At 38.2% G+C, this 21,089-nt stretch overlaps 1 protein-coding gene across 1 annotated transcript in view; it reads left to right on the top strand.

Moving 5' to 3' along the window:
- Positions 1-1,230: 1,230 nt before the first annotated feature.
- The window catches only part of SYCP2L (synaptonemal complex protein 2 like), a 101,968-nt gene continuing 82,109 nt past the window's right edge, over positions 1,231-21,089 (top strand). Inside the window, exons 1-12 of the mRNA XM_058553913.1 lie at positions 1,231-1,556; positions 2,356-2,416; positions 4,173-4,310; positions 4,396-4,515; positions 8,144-8,248; positions 8,669-8,693; positions 13,491-13,576; positions 13,689-13,777; positions 16,132-16,166; positions 17,069-17,211; positions 19,033-19,085; positions 19,711-19,756. Of these exons, the coding sequence (XP_058409896.1) occupies positions 1,231-1,556; positions 2,356-2,416; positions 4,173-4,310; positions 4,396-4,515; positions 8,144-8,248; positions 8,669-8,693; positions 13,491-13,576; positions 13,689-13,777; positions 16,132-16,166; positions 17,069-17,211; positions 19,033-19,085; positions 19,711-19,756 (1,227 nt within the window). The remainder of the gene's footprint in view (positions 1,557-2,355; positions 2,417-4,172; positions 4,311-4,395; positions 4,516-8,143; positions 8,249-8,668; positions 8,694-13,490; positions 13,577-13,688; positions 13,778-16,131; positions 16,167-17,068; positions 17,212-19,032; positions 19,086-19,710; positions 19,757-21,089) is intronic.

Here is a 21,089-nt window from a genome sequence, read left to right as displayed (position 1 = left end):
CTCTAATAGTAAGAAAACTTTAATTTTATTATATTATTTATATTATATTCTTATATTATTTTATTCTCTAAAAGAAAATGTATTTAAACTGTATTTTGATTACTGTTTGTTATTATGCTTCAGTTCTTTCCTGCACTAATATTTGCATTGATTCAGAAAATTTTATTTTCACAGCTGGCTCTTTTTTTTTTATTTTTATTTTTTGTGAGGAAGATCAGCCCTGAGCTAACATCCACGCTAATCCTCCTCTTTTTGCTGAGGAAGACTGGTTCTGAGCTAACATCTGTTGTCAATCCTCTTTCTCTTTTCCCCCAAAGCCCCTGTAGATAGTTGTATGTCATAGCTGCACATCATTCTAGTTGTTGTACGTGGGTTGTGGCCTCAGCATGGCCGGAGAAGCGGTGCATCAGTGCACGCTGGGATCCAACCAGGCCACCAGTAGCGGAGCACGTGCACTTAACCGCTAAGCCACGCGCGGCGGACCCAGAGCTGGCTCTTTCTTGATTACTATTTTGATATCATAAAAGCCTATTGCTTCAAAAGCAAAGGAAGAAGGCTTTGAATTGACTAGGTTTAGATTAAATTAGGTAAATTAATGTGAGTATATTTGCATCATATTTGCCAGGAAATGGATATGAGGAGCTTTGAAATAGGGATCATTTTGGATGGACTGGAGGTGCCTGCACAGTCCTGGGCCCACCAGCAGAGATTCTGGGTTTTTGCGTTGCTGTGATACCAACAACTTCTGTAAAAGTCATGACATGAAATACCCATCGCATCTAGTTATAATACAAGTTGATTTTTACTAAACGAATGTTTGGATTTGAGGGGTCGTTTTGTTTGTTAACAAAACGCCAGTTAAACTTATTTTTGCCACTCTGTTCACATAACAGGTCACCTATCGGCAGGCCTAACCCGGCCATTAGTATACATTCTTGTCGGGTTAAAGGAAGTGGGCAGAAAACAAGCAAAGTGGATGGAAATATTCGTTTGCATTGTTTTATTTTGACTGAATATATCAAGGTATTAAAAAAAAACCTTTTTTGATATCAGAAATAAACACAAAATTTCAGGTACAAATCTGGTTCCTATGGGGCAAGTTCAGTTTATATCAATATCAACGGACCAAAAACAGCTCCGCCACTTGTAAAACGTGGAGAGAAAAGTGCTGGCTTCCGCAAAAGGGACGGCTATCAGTTTAGAATTTCGCAAATCAAGAATGTTTAAACGATGTTGTTTTCACCCTTTGAGTACTCTCTCTTAAGGTATGTGGGCGTGCGCTTAGGTGGCCTGACCACGATTGCTAGTTACTTGCAAGCGAATCTTGGGTCTCAAACACAAGATTCTAGTAAATTTCAGGGGCGGGGTTCATCGATTAGAGTCCTGGCGAAGATCGGAATCCAAGAGCCGTGGGCTAACGGGCCCTCGCCGCAGCTCATTCCAACCCGCCCGGGCCTCGGGCGGCCAAAGTGCAGGAGGCTGAGCGCGGCGCAGCTGCGTGGCGCGCCGTGGGCCCGGGTGCGCGGCGTCCGGCCGGGAGCCTCGGGATGCAGGCGGTGAGTGACTCCCGGAGGCCCCAGCCTCCTCGCCACGGTTCAAGGAGGTCGCGAGGGCGCGCGGTCTAGGGGGCTCTGAGCACAGAGCCTTGCGTGTTCCGCCAGAGACTGGCGCGGCTCCAGTCCCAGGCAGCAGAGGGACGGGCCCCTCAGGGGCCCTTTGGGTGCTTCAACCTCCTTAGGTTTGCTTGGCAGCTTTCAGGGAGATAACGAGGCACGATAGAAACCTCTGGTCCCTTGCTAATAAAACTCTCAGGGAAGGGGAAATTAGAGAATTAATGTTTGGAAGGCAATGAGATTGTTCTTTTCAAGTTGCTCGGGATTGTTTCCTCCTTGCTGCGTAAAAAGTGCAATGACATTAACCCACCTGGGCCTGAGATCTATGGTCCCAAGTCCTTGGACTTCTGCCATCCGCACTGCCAAGGATGAAGCCTGAGAGCCCACGGCCCCAGGGTCGGGGGTGGATTGGTATCGCCAGTGCTTCTACTTTTCATTATTCATTCAACTGAATACCCTGCTGGTGAAAAAAAAAAGTCTGGATTTGGGTCTTTGAATTCATCCTATTTTTCATATTTATAAATAAAGATAATATTGTAAAAGATGCTGACGTTTAAGGATTTTGGTCAAGTACATATAGAAGTAAGACTGTTAGAAACCAAGCTAGATTTTCTAAAACTCTTTAGAAGATATATTGAAAAATATTTTTTGTGTATTATATTTTCAATTAAATTAATTGCTGGGATGAAGTGAGCAGATGCAACGCATATGATTTAACAGCATAATGTGTTGTGAAAATCAGGATGGTAGACTCAGGGGTCACTTGCGAAGAAAATGCGTTACAATCCACTACTAAGTGTTCTGTAAGTTCTCCTGTGATGGTTGCTGATATTTGATCCTGGAAGTTTCAGTGTAAACCCTAGAGTCGTATTTAAAATTCATATACGTCAGAAACAAAGCTTAAACTCATGACTGGGCTTGAAAGGCACTTTTAAAAACTTTATTTTACAAGCTCTCATTCTGAAGACCGTTCATTAGTTCAAAGCCTTTCTTCCATTTCATAGTCATCACTATAGAATTTAAATTTATTTATTTTGTGTAACCATTTATTACAGTGATGTTTGCTTTGCTTCTTGTGATAGTTTGTATTTGTCGTAGATAGTGCTAAAGAAGATTGGATAAAGTCTGGTTTTTTTCTGTATCTTACCTGTAATCAATGCCATGAGCAAAAACCATTTGTTCAGGAAAACAGTATGAACCTTTATGTCTTTCGTTTTATTTTTAAAACTTGAAATCCATTTCTTTGAAATAATAATTTTTTAAAAACATCCTTTTTATTGTGCACAGGAAAAGGAAGGTCCTTTGCAGTCTGTTAAGGAAGATGGTAGGAGTGGAATGGACCAGGATGCCTTCTACGTAAAGACCAAGTTTGCTCTATTTTTTTCCGTGTGTGTGTGTGCGCGCGCACGCATGCTCTTTCTAGTTCTGTGTTCCTGGGTCATCAGCACAATTGTTCCTCCACTGCAGACCAAGGCAGAGGGTTTGGATTTATTCTGAGTGTGGAGAAGCCAGGCAGAAGTGGGAGCTTCTGAGTCAGAGAATCTGAGTGTGCATCTCAGCAGTGTGGTCTTATGCCAGTTTTTAACCTTTCCCAGCCTTGCAAGTATCATCTCCAGATAAAGACTCTAACCTCTCAGGGTGGTGGTGAGGATTAAATGAGAACATCTGCAGAACACTTAGCACGCTTGGCACGAAAAGGCTCACTGTGTGGTAATTCAACAAAGAAAATACTCTGTTTAAATGAAGTAATTTCAAATGCCATCTCCTCATTTAAATCAGTTATAAGAATAAGTGGAATTTTGGGCTGTATATAGTAAAATGCCTCCTTATTAAAATAATATTGTAGAATAATATTGTATATTGTAATTTAGCTTGTAGGATTGGACTGGATTTTTTTAAGCTAAAAAATCATATCATTTATAGTACAGATATTTAAGGAAATGTCTGTTATTCAAGTGAATATTCTTAGAAGTATGTCTTGGCTAATGTTCAGGCAGAAAAGATCAATTTCATTCATTAAATTGTATAAACATGCAAATTCATGGCTTTATTATCTGTAATTATAGCTTCCATTATCTGTAATTATTAGTGTTGAATTCATTTTCTTCCTTCTATAATGATCTCTTATGTCACTTAATGAGTGATAATAGGCTTGAAATTTTTAGTGTATTAGAATTTCTAACATTACTGAGGATAAAGTCTCTGCCCTCACAGAAACCTGTAATTCCAGGGTAGTTTTCCTAAGTCAGTTGTTCTCAAACTTTAGCATGAGAATCACCTGAAGGGCCCCACCCCCAGAGTTTCTGATTCCTACAAGCACCAGGTGATGCCTATGCTGCTGGTGGTCCACGTACCACGTTTTGCTAACTACTGTCTTAAGCCAGCAAACTCAGTCATTGGCTATGTGATTATTTACTTTTCAAGATATAACTCTCTAGTCTATATTTACCGTCTGTTATTTCCACACTGAATTATTATCGATAATCATTGTTAGAAATGTTACTATGAAATGAATGTTCTTTGGGAAAAAAAGTAATTTGCAAACTATCAACTTTACAGCTTCAATCACTTATTACTGATGCCTTCCATGATAAAGGATTTCAAAAAATAAAAGAATATTTTCAAGAGAGAGAGCACCACATTCCTCAAAAATATAATCATCTTCTATTACACCATCTTGACAGATCAATAAGCAAGGCAAGTAAGTTGTTTTGTTTTGTGACCAGGATACCAATGTGTAATTATTTGTAAGGCTTTTAACTGAGTATGATCTAATACCTAGGAACTGGATAAAAATGAATTTCAGAATGTTTCACTGTTGCTGAAATGTATTCAGCGGTTCTTCATAGATGGCCTCAAAGAAGAAGAGCCTTTGTTAATTCAACAAGGACTGATCCCAAAGATAAGTGTCATGTTGTGATTTTGTGTGGCTTTGGGTAACTTAAAGAACTAAAGTGGATTCAGTTGCCTAATTAAATTTGATACTTTCTGTTCCTTTGAAATCAAATTTGAAAAGAAATTGGTATCAATGCTTATTACTTATGTTCAAACAAAAATTAAGTTCCACATATGTTTTCTAATGTATGTGCTGGGCAGGGCACTTTGGGAGTGTACAGGAATGAGTTAGAAACAGCCCCCTTCTCCCCATGACAATACAATGCAGTAATAACATGTTTTTCTTATTTTAGTGAATTTGATTTGGGAATATAGGATGAGAAGGGAGTAGACTATTCTATACTCCCCTCCTCCCAACAAAGGCTCTATAACTATTTTAATAGACTTTATTAACAAGTTTGGACCTAGATAAATTATCAAATACTTCCCCTTGCTACAACTCACTTTTCCAGCTTTCTAAAATCCCAGTCAAATCTGAAAAAAAACAAATGGCGAAAACATTCTTGGCTTATTCTAAGTCACCCCGGCTATGTAGTTCTATTCTGTTTTTTTAATGAACCAGAAGGTAACATTATGAGTGACTTTATCATGGCATCTGGAAGCAAAGCAGAGTTTGCAAAATCTCTTGCTCCAGTTCTCTTGTTTTCATGATGAGATTCTGTAGCCCCTAGACGATTTATTTATTGGTGAGGAGATGGGAGGAGGTAGTGGGGCAGAAGGCTTGATCTGGCTGGTCATAAAATCTTTGATTTACACACCGCCCTGCCCCAGACTCTAGTACCTGAAGTTTGTTAAGACCATAAGAAACGATGAAATCCAGGCATTTGTGACAACATGGATGGACATTGAGGGTATCATGCAAAGTGAAATAAGTCAGAGGGAGAAGGTCAAACACCATATGATTTCAAACCTCATTAAGTAGTAGATAAGAACAACAACAAACAAACACATAGAGACAGAGATTGGATTCATGGTTACCAGAGGGGAAGGGGGGAGGGAGGAGGGCGAAGGGGATAATTCGGCACAAGTGTGTGGTGATGGGTTATAGTTAGCATTTGAGTGGTGAACATGATGTAATCTATGCAGAAATAGAAGTATAATGATGTACACCTGAAATTTATACAATGTTATAAACCAATGTTACTGCAATAAACAAAAAATAAAAAAAAAAAAGACCAGGTTGGATCAAGGAGATCTATCTCTGCCCTTTTTTACTCTAAAATGCCTCTAATTATGGGGCTGCCCTCCAGGAGAGAAAGAGTCAACTCCAGGCTTTCCCTAAGTCCTTTCAGGGACTTTATTTTATTTTATTTTATTTTTTTAACAGGCAAAAATGTATTTATTCAGAGCTTGTTATAGCAAAGGAGTCAGCTACCTTCACTTGAGTTTTGACAGAGACTCAAAGGCAGGCAGAGGAGGAAGAAAGATTAATAGTGGAAAAAGGGAAGGCTTCAGGCAGGGAGGCTGCTGCCCTGGAGAAAGCTGTAGGTGGGCTAACTAGAAGTCTGGCATCTTATGTAGTTGGCTAGGGGTCGTATTTGACTTGCTCTAGTTGGTCCTAAGTTGGAAGCAGGGACAAAAATTAGGGGAGCTGTCAGTTATTAATCAAGTCCCACTCAGGGACTTGAAAAGTGTTTGCAGGGGAGATCTAAGGACTGTGCTTATGCAAACTGTATATATTTCAGTTTGCATTTAGTCCCACCTAACTCCCTGATATATTTACTCATGCAGAGAACAGGAAGTAGGGATGAGGGGATAAAACTGCAAACGAAGTGGAGCAGGATATCCCAGGGGCACTGGAGAACCTTAAGCTGATTTTGGGGGGGGGGGGCTGAGTTGGGGTCTGCCTCAACCTGAATTTCCTCTTTAGATTTAAAAATGCCCTCTCAAGGCTTAAAGTGTCAGATCAAATTTCCACTGGAGTTTTGAAATCAAATAAGAATTTCCATATTTCACTAGAATTCTAGTTGGTGATGGAAATTTCATAACCATCATTTAGACACATTCTAAAGCATGTAGTAGTATTTCACATAGGTTTTGGCCAAGGAGAACAGATAGATATTATCAAAGTGGATGGGATACTAGACTCTATACTTTTAAAGCCAATTGTGTTTGCAGACTCAACACAAAGTGTGCTGGGAAGTTATTCTCCATAGAATAATAATTTCGTATGGAAAGAAATGTATTTAGTCATATAGGATTAAGCAACTAGTCCTATGCCATATTCTTAATGAGTGGTAGCTATTGCTTCTATAAATAACTATTTCATCTGGTTTCTGGTAATGACACAGCTGTGGGGGCAGTGGTGCATCTGTTAGACCATGTATGATCCTGGCACATAAACGGGTTCAGAGAGTGACTTTCTAGTCTAAGTCTTGATCAAATAATGTGGCATTTCCCCCACTTCTCTATATCTACACTCAACCAATATATTTTGGTGGGCTGGGAGGGGGATGGGATATGGGGGATAAATGAAATGGTGACAAAAATGTATTTTAAGCATAGAATTTTGAGCATGAACATAGGGAGGGAGAAAATATCTCCTTCGCAGTGAGTTCCACTGTACAGCAGGGCGTTTCTTCCCTTGGGCTGTTGGAGAAAAGTTTGCTTCAGGAGGTGAATGATTCAGTCTAATGCAAATATTTGTTTGACTTGAGATAAAGGAAACGTTATTTGGAACGTAGCTCTCAAGACTTGCCGTCCATTAGAGTAACCTGGAGAGCGTTAACAAGCCCTACCTGGTTCCCATCACCAGAGATTCTGATTTACTGGCTCTGCAATGGGTCCCAGGCATCAGGGTGGTTCAGAACTCCCCAGGATTTCCTAATGTGCAGCCAAGGTTGAGAACTGATTGGTTTGTCCATGGTCTTCAGCTGGTGCCTTGGGTTCTTAGCTTTCAAGTAGACAAAATTTCCAGGGCCCCACTTCTGTCAGAGTTGTTCATTACACACTCCTCTTACTAATTTTGTATTCAACTGATGATTTCTAACTATGCATGGAGGATTTTTTCTTTTTGTAAGAGTAACCAGGCTCAGCAAAAATGGTCCAAAGATGGCCTTCATTTTATTGAATAGATATGTTCTAGAAGGGTTTATAAAAGTTTATTTTAAATCATACTAATCCTAGCAACTTAATATGAATTTGGATATATGTTCCTATATTAAAAAAATCTCTAATTAGCTCGAAGCTTTTGGCAGAAGAAAGGCAGCCAGACCTGAGGCATATTTACTGTACTACGCATACTTCTGGAGCACTTTCCAAATTCTGCATCTGCTTTGATAGCTTGTTTTCTACAGATTCCCATATGATAAGAACTTCTCCTATGTTGGGGAGGCTCATTTATCCTTTAAGCCTTACTCACTAGCCCCTTTATATGGCTTTCTAGCATTGATTCTGGCCAAATCTCCAATTCTTGCTGGTGTCTGAGAACTTATTGCAACTCCGTAGCAGTATCATTCCATCTTGGAGTGTTCTAGATGGGGGCCTCAGCCAGGCTTAATTGAAATGTTATAGAATGAAAAAAGGTCTTTAAAATTATTTTGCTCTAGTGAAAGAATTATCCTCTGAAATTTTATGGAATAGGCTGTAGTTATTCAGTCATAATGGTATCCATTAGTGTTTCTTCTCTTGTGTACATGGTTTCCTGGTTTGAAAGAACAACAGGATTTCTGACCACGGCAGATCTAGCCTCAGACACATCCCTGGTTAATGTTACAGAAGACTTCTTTGATACGGCATTGGTAAGGATGAGGCTGGATGCTTCACTGAGTGGATACCATGGATAATTTGCAGGAATCTTTGAGTTATTTATAAAACTTCTGTTTTTCTGAGGTGTGGGTTTTACTAAAAGACTCCCATATTTTATTATTAGAGTATTATATGAAATAGAAACAAACATTAATATACATAACCAATGTTATAGAAAAATGAAGTGATTTATTTTCCTACATACTAATATATCATTCACCTGATTGAGGGTGATATGCTGATTTTAATAAAGTGATTGGAGGTCAAATAGAATTTCTCTAAAAATGTTTTTCTACTGTATTTAAAGTCAATGCCTGCCTGTTAGAGAACTATCAGCATTACTGCATTAATGTTATAGTTTATAATGCTTTTTAAAAATAATACAAGCTTTACTTTTTCCTTCTGTTCATTAGATTATTTCCAGGAGTAGTAGTAAAGGTAAGTGTATTATTTACTACTAATTGGCTATTTACTTTTCATTAATAGAATATTCTGGTATAGAGAAAAGAATATTTGTCTAAGTGATATATAAAAATGAAGTGGGTTTAAATATCATATTTGGATTTGTTGACCATCTTATGGTCATCACATTGTGATGTTGAAAGGAATTTTGTCGTCAAGTATGTCTCGGTGTGCCTGAGATGCATCTTTATTTAGCTGTTCCTATCACCATTTGGCTACTTAGCTCATTTCAGGAATGGAGAGCCACTTTTGTCATTACAAACCGGCAAAAGTTTAGCTACTACTGATTGAACTTGGAGCTGATTCACATGCCTTTCTCTGTCTTTTAAGAGTGTAAAAGGTAAAACTTTAGAAAATTTGGAGTTTAGAGCAATGATTTTGTTCCATTTAACTCAAGTTAAAGGTAATTCAACATTTTGAATTATGAAACCATGAATTCAAAGATGTACTTAAAATATTTGAACATTTCAGAAATTGGGACCATCTTAAAATGGGTATGTCCTCTTCTTATTGTCCATCTTTTAATTTTTCTTTTGAAAAGCTGTTGTTGACACTACATTCTACAATGGGTGGTATCTCGGAATTGAGGGAATTCAGTACTAGAAGCTTAAGTATGCATGGTGCTTAGCTGATTTTTAAAAAAGTTCCCCATAATCTAAGCCAGTGGATCCAGATACTTTCAAGTCAATTTTTTATGAACTTTATAAGTGATAGTTACTGTCTCTAAAATCGGTTGATAGAAAAAAACTACTTTGAATTTTGTTACATTTAAAAATAAGCTTGTCTTTTATTAATTACAGCTGTGTATATACACTGCACATTTGAAAAAATTACGTATGAGAGAGCTTTTATCAGTCTACAGTTGTTGCTTGTCCACATATAGATTCACATAATCCTTGCAATAACACCGTTGCTCCAAATGGAGGAAACACTGCTCTATATGACTGTGTTAGTCAGCTCAGGCTGCCATAACAAAATACCATGGGCTGAGTGGCTTAAACAACAGAAATTTATTTTCTCACAGTTCTGGACGCTGGAAGTCTGAGATCAGGGTGCCACATGTTGGGTGAGAACTCTCTTCCTGGCTTGCAGACAGCTGTGTTCTCCCTATGTTCTCACGTGGCAGAGAGCCAGCCAACCCTCTAGCGTCTCATCTTATAAAGGCACTAATCTCATCATGAAGACCTCACCCTCATGACCTCATCTAACCCTAATTGCCTCCCCAAAGGAGCCCATCTCAAATCCATCACATTGAGGTTGGGCTTCGACATATTAATTTGGGAGGACACAATTCCGTCCACAGCAATGGCAGCTGATGCTTGGAGCCCACAGTGACCACCTCAGGGGGGAGTGGCCTCTTTGCAAGTGTTAGGTTTTCACATGTGGCCTCTGACAGTCATTTTGCACGGGAGTTGTTATGCCCAGGCTCTACAGAGCTGAAGTCTAATCTCTCTCTCTCAAGTGCAAGGATATTTTCTTTGACCTCCTTCCCACATGCCCCTGCCACTGATAGAATTATTCCTTCCTTTTTGTGCTAAGATTTATGTCATCTTACTGTATGTGTTCCATTTTTATGTTCTTTGTTTTGTGCTCTGCTATATGGATTTTATTTTCTTTCACAATTTGCTCTTCTGTAGTGATTTGAATGGCTTATATCCTAGTTTTATTCTATTAGTAGTTACTTATAATTTAATGATCGACATCAAAATGATAGCACCTATTTCTTCTTCTTTATATATGACAAGGAATTTAGCATGTTTTTATTCCTCCTCCATCTTCTATCCAGATTTAATTTGGGGTTTTAGGCCCCCATTATGTATCTCTGTAAATAGTATTTGCTGTTTGCCTTGTGTTGAAATCTTATTTACAGCAGTTATTTAGGGCTCACTACCAACCTGTTTATGCCACGATGTCCTCATTCTTGAGTTCTTCACTCTGCTTTATCTCCATCTGCTATAATATATTTTGAAGAGTGTTATTAGAGTGTGCGGGTGGGATGTGGTCAGAACTTTTTATCATTTAAGAATGTCTTTGTGGTTTTTATACAATATAACTCTTGCTTTGCCGATCTTCCCCTCAAAACTCTGTTTCATTGTCTTCAATATTAAGTGTTGTGAGCATGCGCACACACCTTTGTTTCTTGTGGCTCCTGATGAGCTATTTTGAAATCAAGTCTTACTTTAGCTTAGGAAAATTTATTCTTGGATAATTTTATCAGAGCAGGGTTCCTCAACTTTGGTACTATTGACATTTCCGGCTGGATAATTCTTTGTTTTGGGGGCTGTCTTGTACATTATAGGATGTTTAGCAATATCTCTGACCTTTACCCACTAGGTACCAATAGCAGTCCCTCCCACTGCCCCAGATGTGACAACCAGAAACATCTCCAGACATTGCTAAGTGCCCCCTGGGTGGGGGCAAAAATCACCTCTAGTTGAAAACCACTGAGTTAAAGTGTTTTTGGTATATGTAACAGAATATCTACTTCAAACAGGCTAAGATGATAAAGATGACTTATTGGCTCAAGGAACTAAAAAGTCCAAGGACAGAAAGTTTCAGGAGCTTTTTGGTTGTAGCTATGCTCCATCCTCTGCAGTGCTTTCAATTCTGCCTTCTTCAGAGTCTTGTCTTAGCTCGCAACTTGGTCTCCTTTAATGGTTCCAAGATGGCGGCCAGCAACCAGAGCTTTGTGCTTCCTGGTTCATGTCTAGGGGGAGAAACGTTCACTTTCCTCAACCATCAAACAAAAGCCCTAGCTTTGCTCTGATTGGATACCCCCCATCAATGAACCAATCACTATGAAAAGAGGAATGGGAGGCCTCTGCATAGTCTAAGCCAATCAGGATCCACCCCTGGAGCTAGTCAGTCCCACCTCATAGCATAACTGCTACATAACAGAGAAAGGTGGAACGGATGAATGGACTGCACCAGAAAGTGCATTACAGTTATTCTTTCTATTCTGTTCTCTTTGTGAGATTATATATGCATCCGTTGCATCTTTATTGTCTTCATATACATCTTTTTCTCACTCATTTCTTTTCCTGCATTTTGAGAGCAGTTCTTAAGTTTTTCTTGGAAGCCATTGCTTTAACTAATTCTGTTCTCACTGGTTCCAGTGGAGACTTCAATTCTGCCTTCACATCTTTGCTTCCTTGAAACCTGTGGGTGGTGGTGATCTGCCTCTGCTCTCAGATTCATTCCCTATTCTCTCTCTCACTCTACTCTGTATTGCAGAGAACTTTCTTCCCTAGGCTTTCCCTAGGCTGCTTGCTAGGTTTTGCCAATGGCAGGACATTGAAGGAAGGAGGGAGCAAAGAAAATATTTCTCCCCCTCCCTTCTGCTGAGGTACCATCTCTGAGAATGACTCCATAGTTCCTGTGGCTCTGGCCCATTTGTGGTTGTAGCTTTTGTTAGGTGACCTTGATTCTTGGGATCTGGTAATACCACTTCCTCCCTGTGACTTTCTGGGGAGGAAGGTGGGTAGTGGTGGCTACCTATGTCTTTATAACTAATTCCTTGTATTAAATCCCCTCAGATTGAAATGTCTAGAATGGCTTCAACTTTCATATTACATATTTCTTTTAATTCTGTGTTCTCTATGTTCATCTAAGACAGTTGCCTTCTCTTGGAAATCTAATTTTTTATTTCATAGAATTCATGTTCTTTTGAGTTTTGAGACAATAAATCAGATACTTTCTAAATTTTTGTTTCCTGAATTAGGCATTTTTCAAAAGTCAGCTTTTTGCTACCTCTTGACTTACCGTGCTCCTCTGTTTCTTCAAAGGGCTGTATCTGTTAGTTTCTGTTTACTACTCTTTAAAGAAAAGATTGAATGATAGCTATTTGGTAATTAACAGGGTGCATAAGTGTCTTGAGGGTCCCCTGCTGCCCACCTGGGACACCTGGACCCTGTTAGAATCTTTCTCTTATGTTTTAAGCTGGCAGGCAAGTTGTTGGTATAGCCCTTAGTCAAATTTCTGGTTTCCAGAGATCATCCAGCGGTATCAGTGTGGCTTTTTTGGACTGAAGAGGGATGTTTTTTATTTCTACCATGTGGTTTGGGTTCCTACAATTTCATGAGTTATATGAGGGTTAAAAACTATGCAATATGTGATAAAAAATTCACATATCAAAACTACACATCTTAACCTATCAAAGTGATGCTAGGACCTTGCCATGAGTTTTTGCAGTGTACACTACTGCTTTCATTTCATATCTTAACATAATGTTCATAAGTGAAATCATAAATAATTTACTGTTTAAAAAGCATAAAGCATTATCACACACCTTGTCTTTTACTACGTGCTGACGTATAAGTAGCTGTTGCAGTTTCTATGATTTAGTAAAGGCCAAGACTAAAAAATTCCTGCTTCTGTTAGCATAAGACCTTATAAAATTTTTATTTTTATAAAATACACAATTGTAAGAAACTCATAGAAACAGTAGGAAACTGTGTGCAGGATCTGTCCTTTGCACATTGCTCAGTCTGGACAAAAAATAGCTTTGCTTGAAATGTGATCATCACATACAGTCACACTTTGCATATGCTGCTGTTATTTTCTCCCGTGGGTGTCTATGCGGTGCAAGTCTATGTGGCCTGAGGTATCTATAACTTGAAGCAGGCTTTCATTTGTCCCTTGCCCAGACTATATAATTTCTGAAACGTTTACTGCATTCATGGTTTTTTCAGTCTTTGCCCCTTCCTGTAGTGTAGGAGTCTTTTCCTTATTCTTTTGAGCATCAATTTAATTCTTTTAAAATTATGCTTGCAGGGAAAATTCAGATGTTGGGTTCCTTCATATTTACCTTAGGATTTCTGGTGACGGAAAAGACTGTAAATCATTTGATTCAACGGGAGGTAAGTTGCAAATAACAAAACAGATAACAGTCGCTCTAGAACCTTGGAGAAGGTTGTGCATAGGTCTCCGTTTTGTTTCTTCCCTGTGAATGCCTCCTCTGACTCCAAACAGGCTTTGAAGACTATGAACTGCATTCTGCAGGCTGTACCTCGGGAAGAGAGAAAACAACTCTCCTTGTCAGAAGGCCCGTGTCGTCTTATGTAAGTGACCTTGTACTTGATTATGCGGTGATGTAAGGGCAAAATCTCTCTGGATTGTATGTCTTCAACCTTTGTTCTCCTTAGGCCTGATTGCTTCATTCCCTCCTCCAATAAATGCTTTGTGCACCTACTATGAATCGGGCTCTATGCTAAGCAGTGAAGAAGGACTGAGGAAAAAAGCTAGACTCTGCTCAGCTCTTATTTTTTAGTAGTGTGGGGTTTTGGGGTTTTTTCCCATCACATTTGTGAGGTGGAATGCTTTCTTAGGCTATAGATTACTTTTTCATTAGGAATGTGAACTAAATTAGTAACTAATGGGAGAATGTTAAGAGTACAGACCCTGGAGCCAGAGTGCTTGGCTTCAAATCCTGGTGTTGCCACTTATGCTAGTTGTATCATTTAGAGCACAGTCTTAACTCACTGTACCTACCTCAGATTGCTCACCTGTGAAATGGAGCCAACAATAATAATACCTGATTCATAGAGTTATTATACAGGTTACATCAAGCAATCTGTTGAAAGTGATGAACACATTACCTGGTAGCGAGCAAATTCTCAAAGGTTACCAACTATTAGCTATACCAATAGAGCGTGGAATTTGTATTGCTTTTGAAGTGATGGATTTTTGCGTTTGGGTGACTACAGTCACAACTATGTAGTTCTTGGGACAATGAAATTTGGAGGTAAGGTTGTAATGTGTGACCGTGTTACTGAACACACAGTAACCACACAGGCCAGGAGTGGGCTCGCCTCCTGGTGAGTTAAATAAGACTCTACACCAGTGGAAGTTGTCTCACAAAGTAAAGTGTATTTGTAGCAAATAGGAGGCCATGAGGAATCATTTCCAAAGCCACGGGGTCCCTGAACAAAGGGAAGCAGGAACTTTTATTTGGTTGGGGAATGAATAGTCAAAAGGGAGAGGCGGGTATTTGCTTGTGCGGGCTCAGTTGGAAAACATGCTTCCACATAATAAGGCCTAAGATCCTCCTGGAGAGATCTTTGCATTAAAAATAAGGCAACAGACATGGGCATAGCTCTTATGGTGAGGCTTGGTCAGTTTCAGGATGGCTGGTGGTTACATCTCCTTAACATACAAAAGGAAAAGAAACAACTTGGAAAAACAGTTAATTGCTTCCAAACCCACCTTTGAGTTTCTCAAGGCACCTGGTGGGTGACAGCCACGGAAAGAGCAAAACCAGCACCCTGTTTTGAAATTTGAACCTAAATATGTGACTATGTGCTAACCACTAACCAGCATCGATGACATCATCATGGCACACCATCATCCATGTGACATGCTGCCATGAGTGATGAGAGAAAGGAGGACCAAGTTTACCATAGCATAGGCCTGAAAGAGGTGATCGGTGAGCATGGAGCTTATTGCTACCATGTTTGTCCATTGAACTAGTCTTTGCAAGATGCAGTTTTTCCACTGAATTTTTCCTAAAAAGTATTTATTGAACACGTTAGTGAAGTCATCACTCATAGTGGTGTATTTAGACTTAGAAAGCAGCTGACCTGGTGTTTTCTCCTAAATTTCAAAGTAATTTTTTGGTCCTATCTTATCTAGAAAGGTCCTAGCTTATCTAGAAAGTTCTGGAATATTCTGGACTTCAAATCAAATGTTAAATCTGCAAGCATAAAATTAAGCAAAATTCTCGGTGGTAATGTTCTAAGGCTTCTATTTAATACTAACAAATCAATCCATTTATTACAAGAAACTGAGCTACTACAAGATTTCTTAACAAATCTGTTCTTTAAAATGGGAGTTACTACAGACGTTAAAAAAAAATCAACATCACACTTGTTTGTATTTAATTGAAATTGTTAAATGAATATACAATAAAGGAGTCTGTTAGTTACAATAATGTGATAACTTAATCTCATTACATCTGTAACTTAATCAGTTTCTGAAATCAGTTCAAAAAGCTCGTAGTAAAGACCCATAGCATCCATTGGTATCATTTCTTCCGGATATCAAACTGTGTAAAAAAAAAAAAAGGACACACAACCTCATAGGCTGGTGTGGTGATTATAAAAATCCAGAATATTAGCATTTGATAAATCCTCAAAGGTCATCAAATTGAATTCACTTTACAGAAGAAGAAATAGAATCTCAGAATGTATGGTAGCTCTAGCTTCTTTTAAAAAAGTACACTTAAGTCATTAATATGTAAACTTGAGAAAATTTTTCCATTAAAGTTTGTTCTTGACGTGGAGGAAATTCTGATGCCGAATTTAAAATAAGTAATTTCGGAAATACACAACTTGGTTTTAAATGTTCATGCCAATATAGTAAAGTTTTGCCTATTTATGTTCATTTCAGTAAAATGTAATTTATCTAAATGTTTCAGGAAAGACCTTGCAAGGACAATCTTGACTGTGGGTGGTAAGAAGTGTTTAAAATTTTAAGTGTTAGAATATTAAATATTGGACATGGGGGTTTTTATGAGCATCTTGGAATTATGGGGAACTAATTATGGCCAAATTGAAACTAGGAATTAGGATTTTATTTTTAATTTATTATGGGAAATTTTAGCATGGTGGAAACCATGCAGAATAATTAATGAATATTCATTTGCTCACCAACCAGCTTTGTCAAATTTCATCATTTTGCCACATTTGCTTTAAATCTTTTAAAAAATAAATCAGAGTTACAGGTAAAGCCCCCTGTGTCCACGACCCTGACCCCATGCCCCGCTCCACTGGTAGAGTTAATCCTTGACTTGGGTTTGTTTTTCATTCCTAAGTATATTTTTCTACTTTTTTGTTTAATGTATTCATAAGCAACATACATTATTGTTTTGCAGATCTTAAAAGAATTCTATCTATCTCATCCTAGTGTACATATCTGGCTGCAACTTGCTTTTTACCCTTAAAATTATTTGAGATTTAAACACATTGATATATGTAGTTTTTGTTTATCTGCTGTGAAATACCACAATTTATCTTGGGATTTAATCTTCACAGGAGAAGTATTTTTTTTAAGGCTGTTTGATGAACTGCTTTTGATGAATGTTTTAATATACCTAAAATATAAATTGCAGAAATGTCATTTATTTTTTTAAAAATTGTTATATGCTGACCTGTTGTTTAGATTTTCTCCTAATATTCCTTGAATATTGAATTTAAATGATTATAATTACTCCAGGATACATCTTGCTGTTTATAAGACACAATGCTAGTCTTCTAAGATGGAATTTCTTAGAATAAGTGCTAATCTTTGTAAGTCATTTTTTCTTTTGCTTTGTGCCCAGAATTATCCACGTCTACCTTGTTTTTAATCTCTAGATTATGACCAGCAGGTTACTCTTTCTGAAGCATTGTGTAGACTGACAACGAAAAAATCAAGGGTTGACCTTGTCCATCAGTGGTTTGAAGATGATGTCATTGCTGAAGCTTTCAAAGAAATTAAGGATCGAGAATTTGAGACGGTGCGATTCCTGGTCATCAAAATTCCATTTAATTAATGCTTACTAAGCGTCCTCTCAGTGCTTTTCTATGTTCAAGAGAGGATTTTTTTTCTTAAATGTGATTAAGTTGCCATTCTTAAAATCCCTGCTTCCCACTTACGTGAAACAATTTGAGGACAGTACGAACAGAATATTTGTGGGTCAAATATAGGGATACAGATAGGACTTCTTTATAGGTAACTTAGAAGTTACCTATATGTGAATTTGATGGATCCAGTCAGAGAAAATGTCATGGAAGGGGTAGCTATTTTCAACAAACCTTAAAGGGTGGGGAGAGTTGGAGGAGAAAGGAAAATGTGTTACAGCCTTGCAGAGAGCGGCTGGGGAGATGATGGGATGGTGTACTCTAGTGGCAGAGAAGTATTATGGGGTGGTTGTGTTGTGAGCCATCCAGCCTCTACTATTTGGAGGAACAGTAATTTTCAGTGTCTCCCATGCAACCTGGGCTCACTGTGATTGTGTCTAAAAGTAGCACAAAAATAGCTATGGCTTTGTTGCGTACCCACCTTCCTCCTAAAATAGCTAAAATGTTTTTCCTCTTCTTTTAAAAAGTTCTTAAAATGAAGGTTAGACACTTAGGAAAAGGTAAAATCTTTCACAACAGTGCTCATGTTGAACAAAGACTTTCTGGTCAAAACTGCTGTGCAATTAGGATTTTATTAAATCCAGACCTTTAAATATATTGCCAAATATATTATATTTGACTTTGAGTCCATTGCTAGATCTGCAATAGCCAGGATTCAGTTTGATCTAAATGGAAAGACCATGAGACCTGGGTTTGAGTCTCACCTCCCTGACTTACGTGATGTGTGCATTTTGGTAGGGTAGTTGAATTATGAAGGTCTAGTGTTTTCCTCTGTAAAAGGAGAATAAAACCCTCCTCAAAATTTGGAGAATTAAATGAGAGAAACTGAAAGTACCTGGAATGTTATGGACACTCAGATGTTAATTTCCTTTCTCCTGTGTCATTTCCTCACCTGCAGGGAAATTTGATGAAAATAGGACAAAAGTAATTATCTTGTTTTTCAAATCATCCCCTCCACCCTAGAGCCATCAGCTTCTTAACTGAACTGCTTTAGATGAAGACTTACATTTACTCTTGTCCATTTAGTGCTGAAGATAGACACGGAGTGTGAGGACTGACTACAGTAATCAGTCCTTGCTGACAAAGAGCCATCAGTGTCTCTTTGGCTTTAGAAGTTTGGAGGCAACAAATTTACTTTCCTAATAGCTGTTGGTTAGGAGAACTCGAAACATATTCTTTATTCTTAGGACATAGACCAGGGGAGAGAACCCAGGAAGGAGTAGAATAGAGAATTACACATAAGGAAAATTGGCAGTGGATAATATGGCCAGATAAACCCAAAGTTGATAAGTTTAATGAGTTTATGGTTGCCTTGTGCTGGGCAGATGTTAGGGAGATGGATGCTCAGTGGGCTAGTCAAATATTGTAATCTAGGTCATCAGTATGTATTTCTCTTGCTTACTCTTCTAACCCAGTGAGACATAATTTTATGTATCACTTTTGGAGACTTAAGCATTTCTCAGCTGAAAATCTCCTGGCTGGGGAATTCCTGCTGGAACATATGTCTGGACCTTCCTCTTTGTGATACAAAGTACTGTTTTAGTTAACATATAATAATGAATCCTTGTGAAACCTTGAGATGTTACTGGATCCTGGAAATTTAGAAGTAATCGCTGGCCTCTACATGCTGGTAAGGGTAGTATTTAACTAAGACATTTTGATTTTTTATTAAAAAGTTTGCATTATTTACTTTGAAGGACACTAGACTGTTCCTCAATCACCTAAACAACAGACTTGGCGACCAAAGAAGGTAAGATATTTCTCTGAGCATTATTTTATTGGCTAATTGTATTCTGAAAATGTCTAATATTAAAAATACACATATATAGGATATTTTAGTTTATTTTAGGAGAGAATATAGGATACATAATTTACTGAGCACTACTGAGTTATTCATTGAGTAGAAATCTCAGAAGATTAGACACATTCTGCCCAGTTATTCATTTGTGTGTGTTTAAAAATGATCTCTATCAGACTTTTACCATATTTGTTTATGATTTGGAATATTTTTAACATTACATCCTCTGGGGAGATTTTATGAAGAGTGATTTCCTATACACCTAGGGATAGGTGTATTGTGGATAGTTAAGTCCTTGATGAGAAAATATGTGCTAAATTCATTCTGTTCATTGAGAATCTTGCCAAGCAACTGGGTTGAGATATAGTACCAGTACACCTGGCTTGTAGACTGCCAGATGGAGATTTGAGATCTAGTTATAGTAGATCTCCATTCACAAGTTTGAGATCCCCTTCCATACTTTGTACAAAGAGACGTAATACCCTAGTTATGCACGCTTGTTTGTAGAACATCTATAGGTTGTGTTTGGGGTCCATCCATATTTTATTTCACTTTTTAATTGTGAGGTGTTTTGCAGGGTCTATTCATTTCCATGTATTGCTGCTTTTGCTGATGAGAATGAGGTATGTTTGTCTCTCTTGGGAGCTGTGAGGGTGGTCTGTAGTGAAACCCATAGTTAGGTTTACTTAGGACAAACTGCTCCTTCTACTTAGAAGGGCTTTTTAAAAAAGGAAGCCGACTTCTCCTGGAGGCTTCAACTCTGAAGCTTATCGTCCCTTTCCCCGTCTTCTCTTATACCATAACTGAGATGCATTACCAGTAAGTTGAGGGGTCCTACTGTTGCTACTAGATAAAGGAATTGTAAGGTTTATATTGTGTTCATGAATTACAGAAACCTAGCTTTATTTTACTCTATTAATGGTTAACATTATTCATACCTGGATAGGAGGGAAAAGGGTGATTATGCTTCTTTCCGTATAGTTGATGATTCCCACTCTATCCCCAGTAATTGGGACCACCCTCCTTTCTCTAGATCATTCTGCCTTGTACTTTATAGTCCCAAATTGAGCCACCTCTTTTCACCCCCTTCTTTGGTTTCTAGAGGAACAAAGTCCTTCCTGTAAAAGTGCCCCAATTTATAGCATCTCAACTTTTGGGTAAAAATCTTCGAAGGTCTCTGAACCCGCCTTCTTGGCATCTGTGAGCTGAGCCTTCAACTCATGACTACACTACAAGTTCCTTCTCTCTAGAACTGATCTTGGTGGCTTGATTCCTGTATCTCAGTTCTGTCTGTTTTTCCTTCTGATTGTCTGAGGGGTCCAGTCACTGCTGGGTGCTTCTTTCTAGGACTTCTAAATTTCTATCAGCTTCAATCACGGCCCTTACACTGGCTTCCAGTGACATACATTGTGGGTTAAAACCTTCATTCAACACTATATCTATTAAAAAGTAGGCATGTATGATGGAAATATGTCCATGAAATACTATTTATTGGAAAAGCAGGTGGTAGAATAATAAGTCTAGTGTTTGCTCCATTGTTGAGGAATAAAAACTCTATATATACTTCCTAATATATGTCTAGAACGTGTCTAGAAGGAAACAAAGGCATTATTGATGGTGCCTATGGAAAGATACCCGTGGGAAGTTGGGAGGCAGAGAAAGAGATGTTTACTGTTTTTATAAACGCCATACTATTTGAATATTTCTCTTTTTTAAACTATAACCATATATTCATTTATAATAATCAATTAAACTGAAAGTAATTTGAAATCTTCAAGTCTTATCTCTGTTCTAACAGATAATAAGTTAAATGGCAAATCACCACTTATATTTGATCATAATACCTCCTTCACTAGAGGTATCCGTATGCAGTGTAGATTGTTATTGCTTTAACATAGAACTGTTTTCTCTGTGATTCTCACCAGGAAAAAAGAAGTTTGTGTAGGGAGAGTCATC

This window comes from Diceros bicornis, chromosome 14 (genome assembly GCF_020826845.1).
Source record: "Diceros bicornis minor isolate mBicDic1 chromosome 14, mDicBic1.mat.cur, whole genome shotgun sequence".
Taxonomy (NCBI): domain Eukaryota; kingdom Metazoa; phylum Chordata; class Mammalia; order Perissodactyla; family Rhinocerotidae; genus Diceros; species Diceros bicornis.
This window is presented reverse-complemented; position numbering and strand designations above follow the sequence as displayed.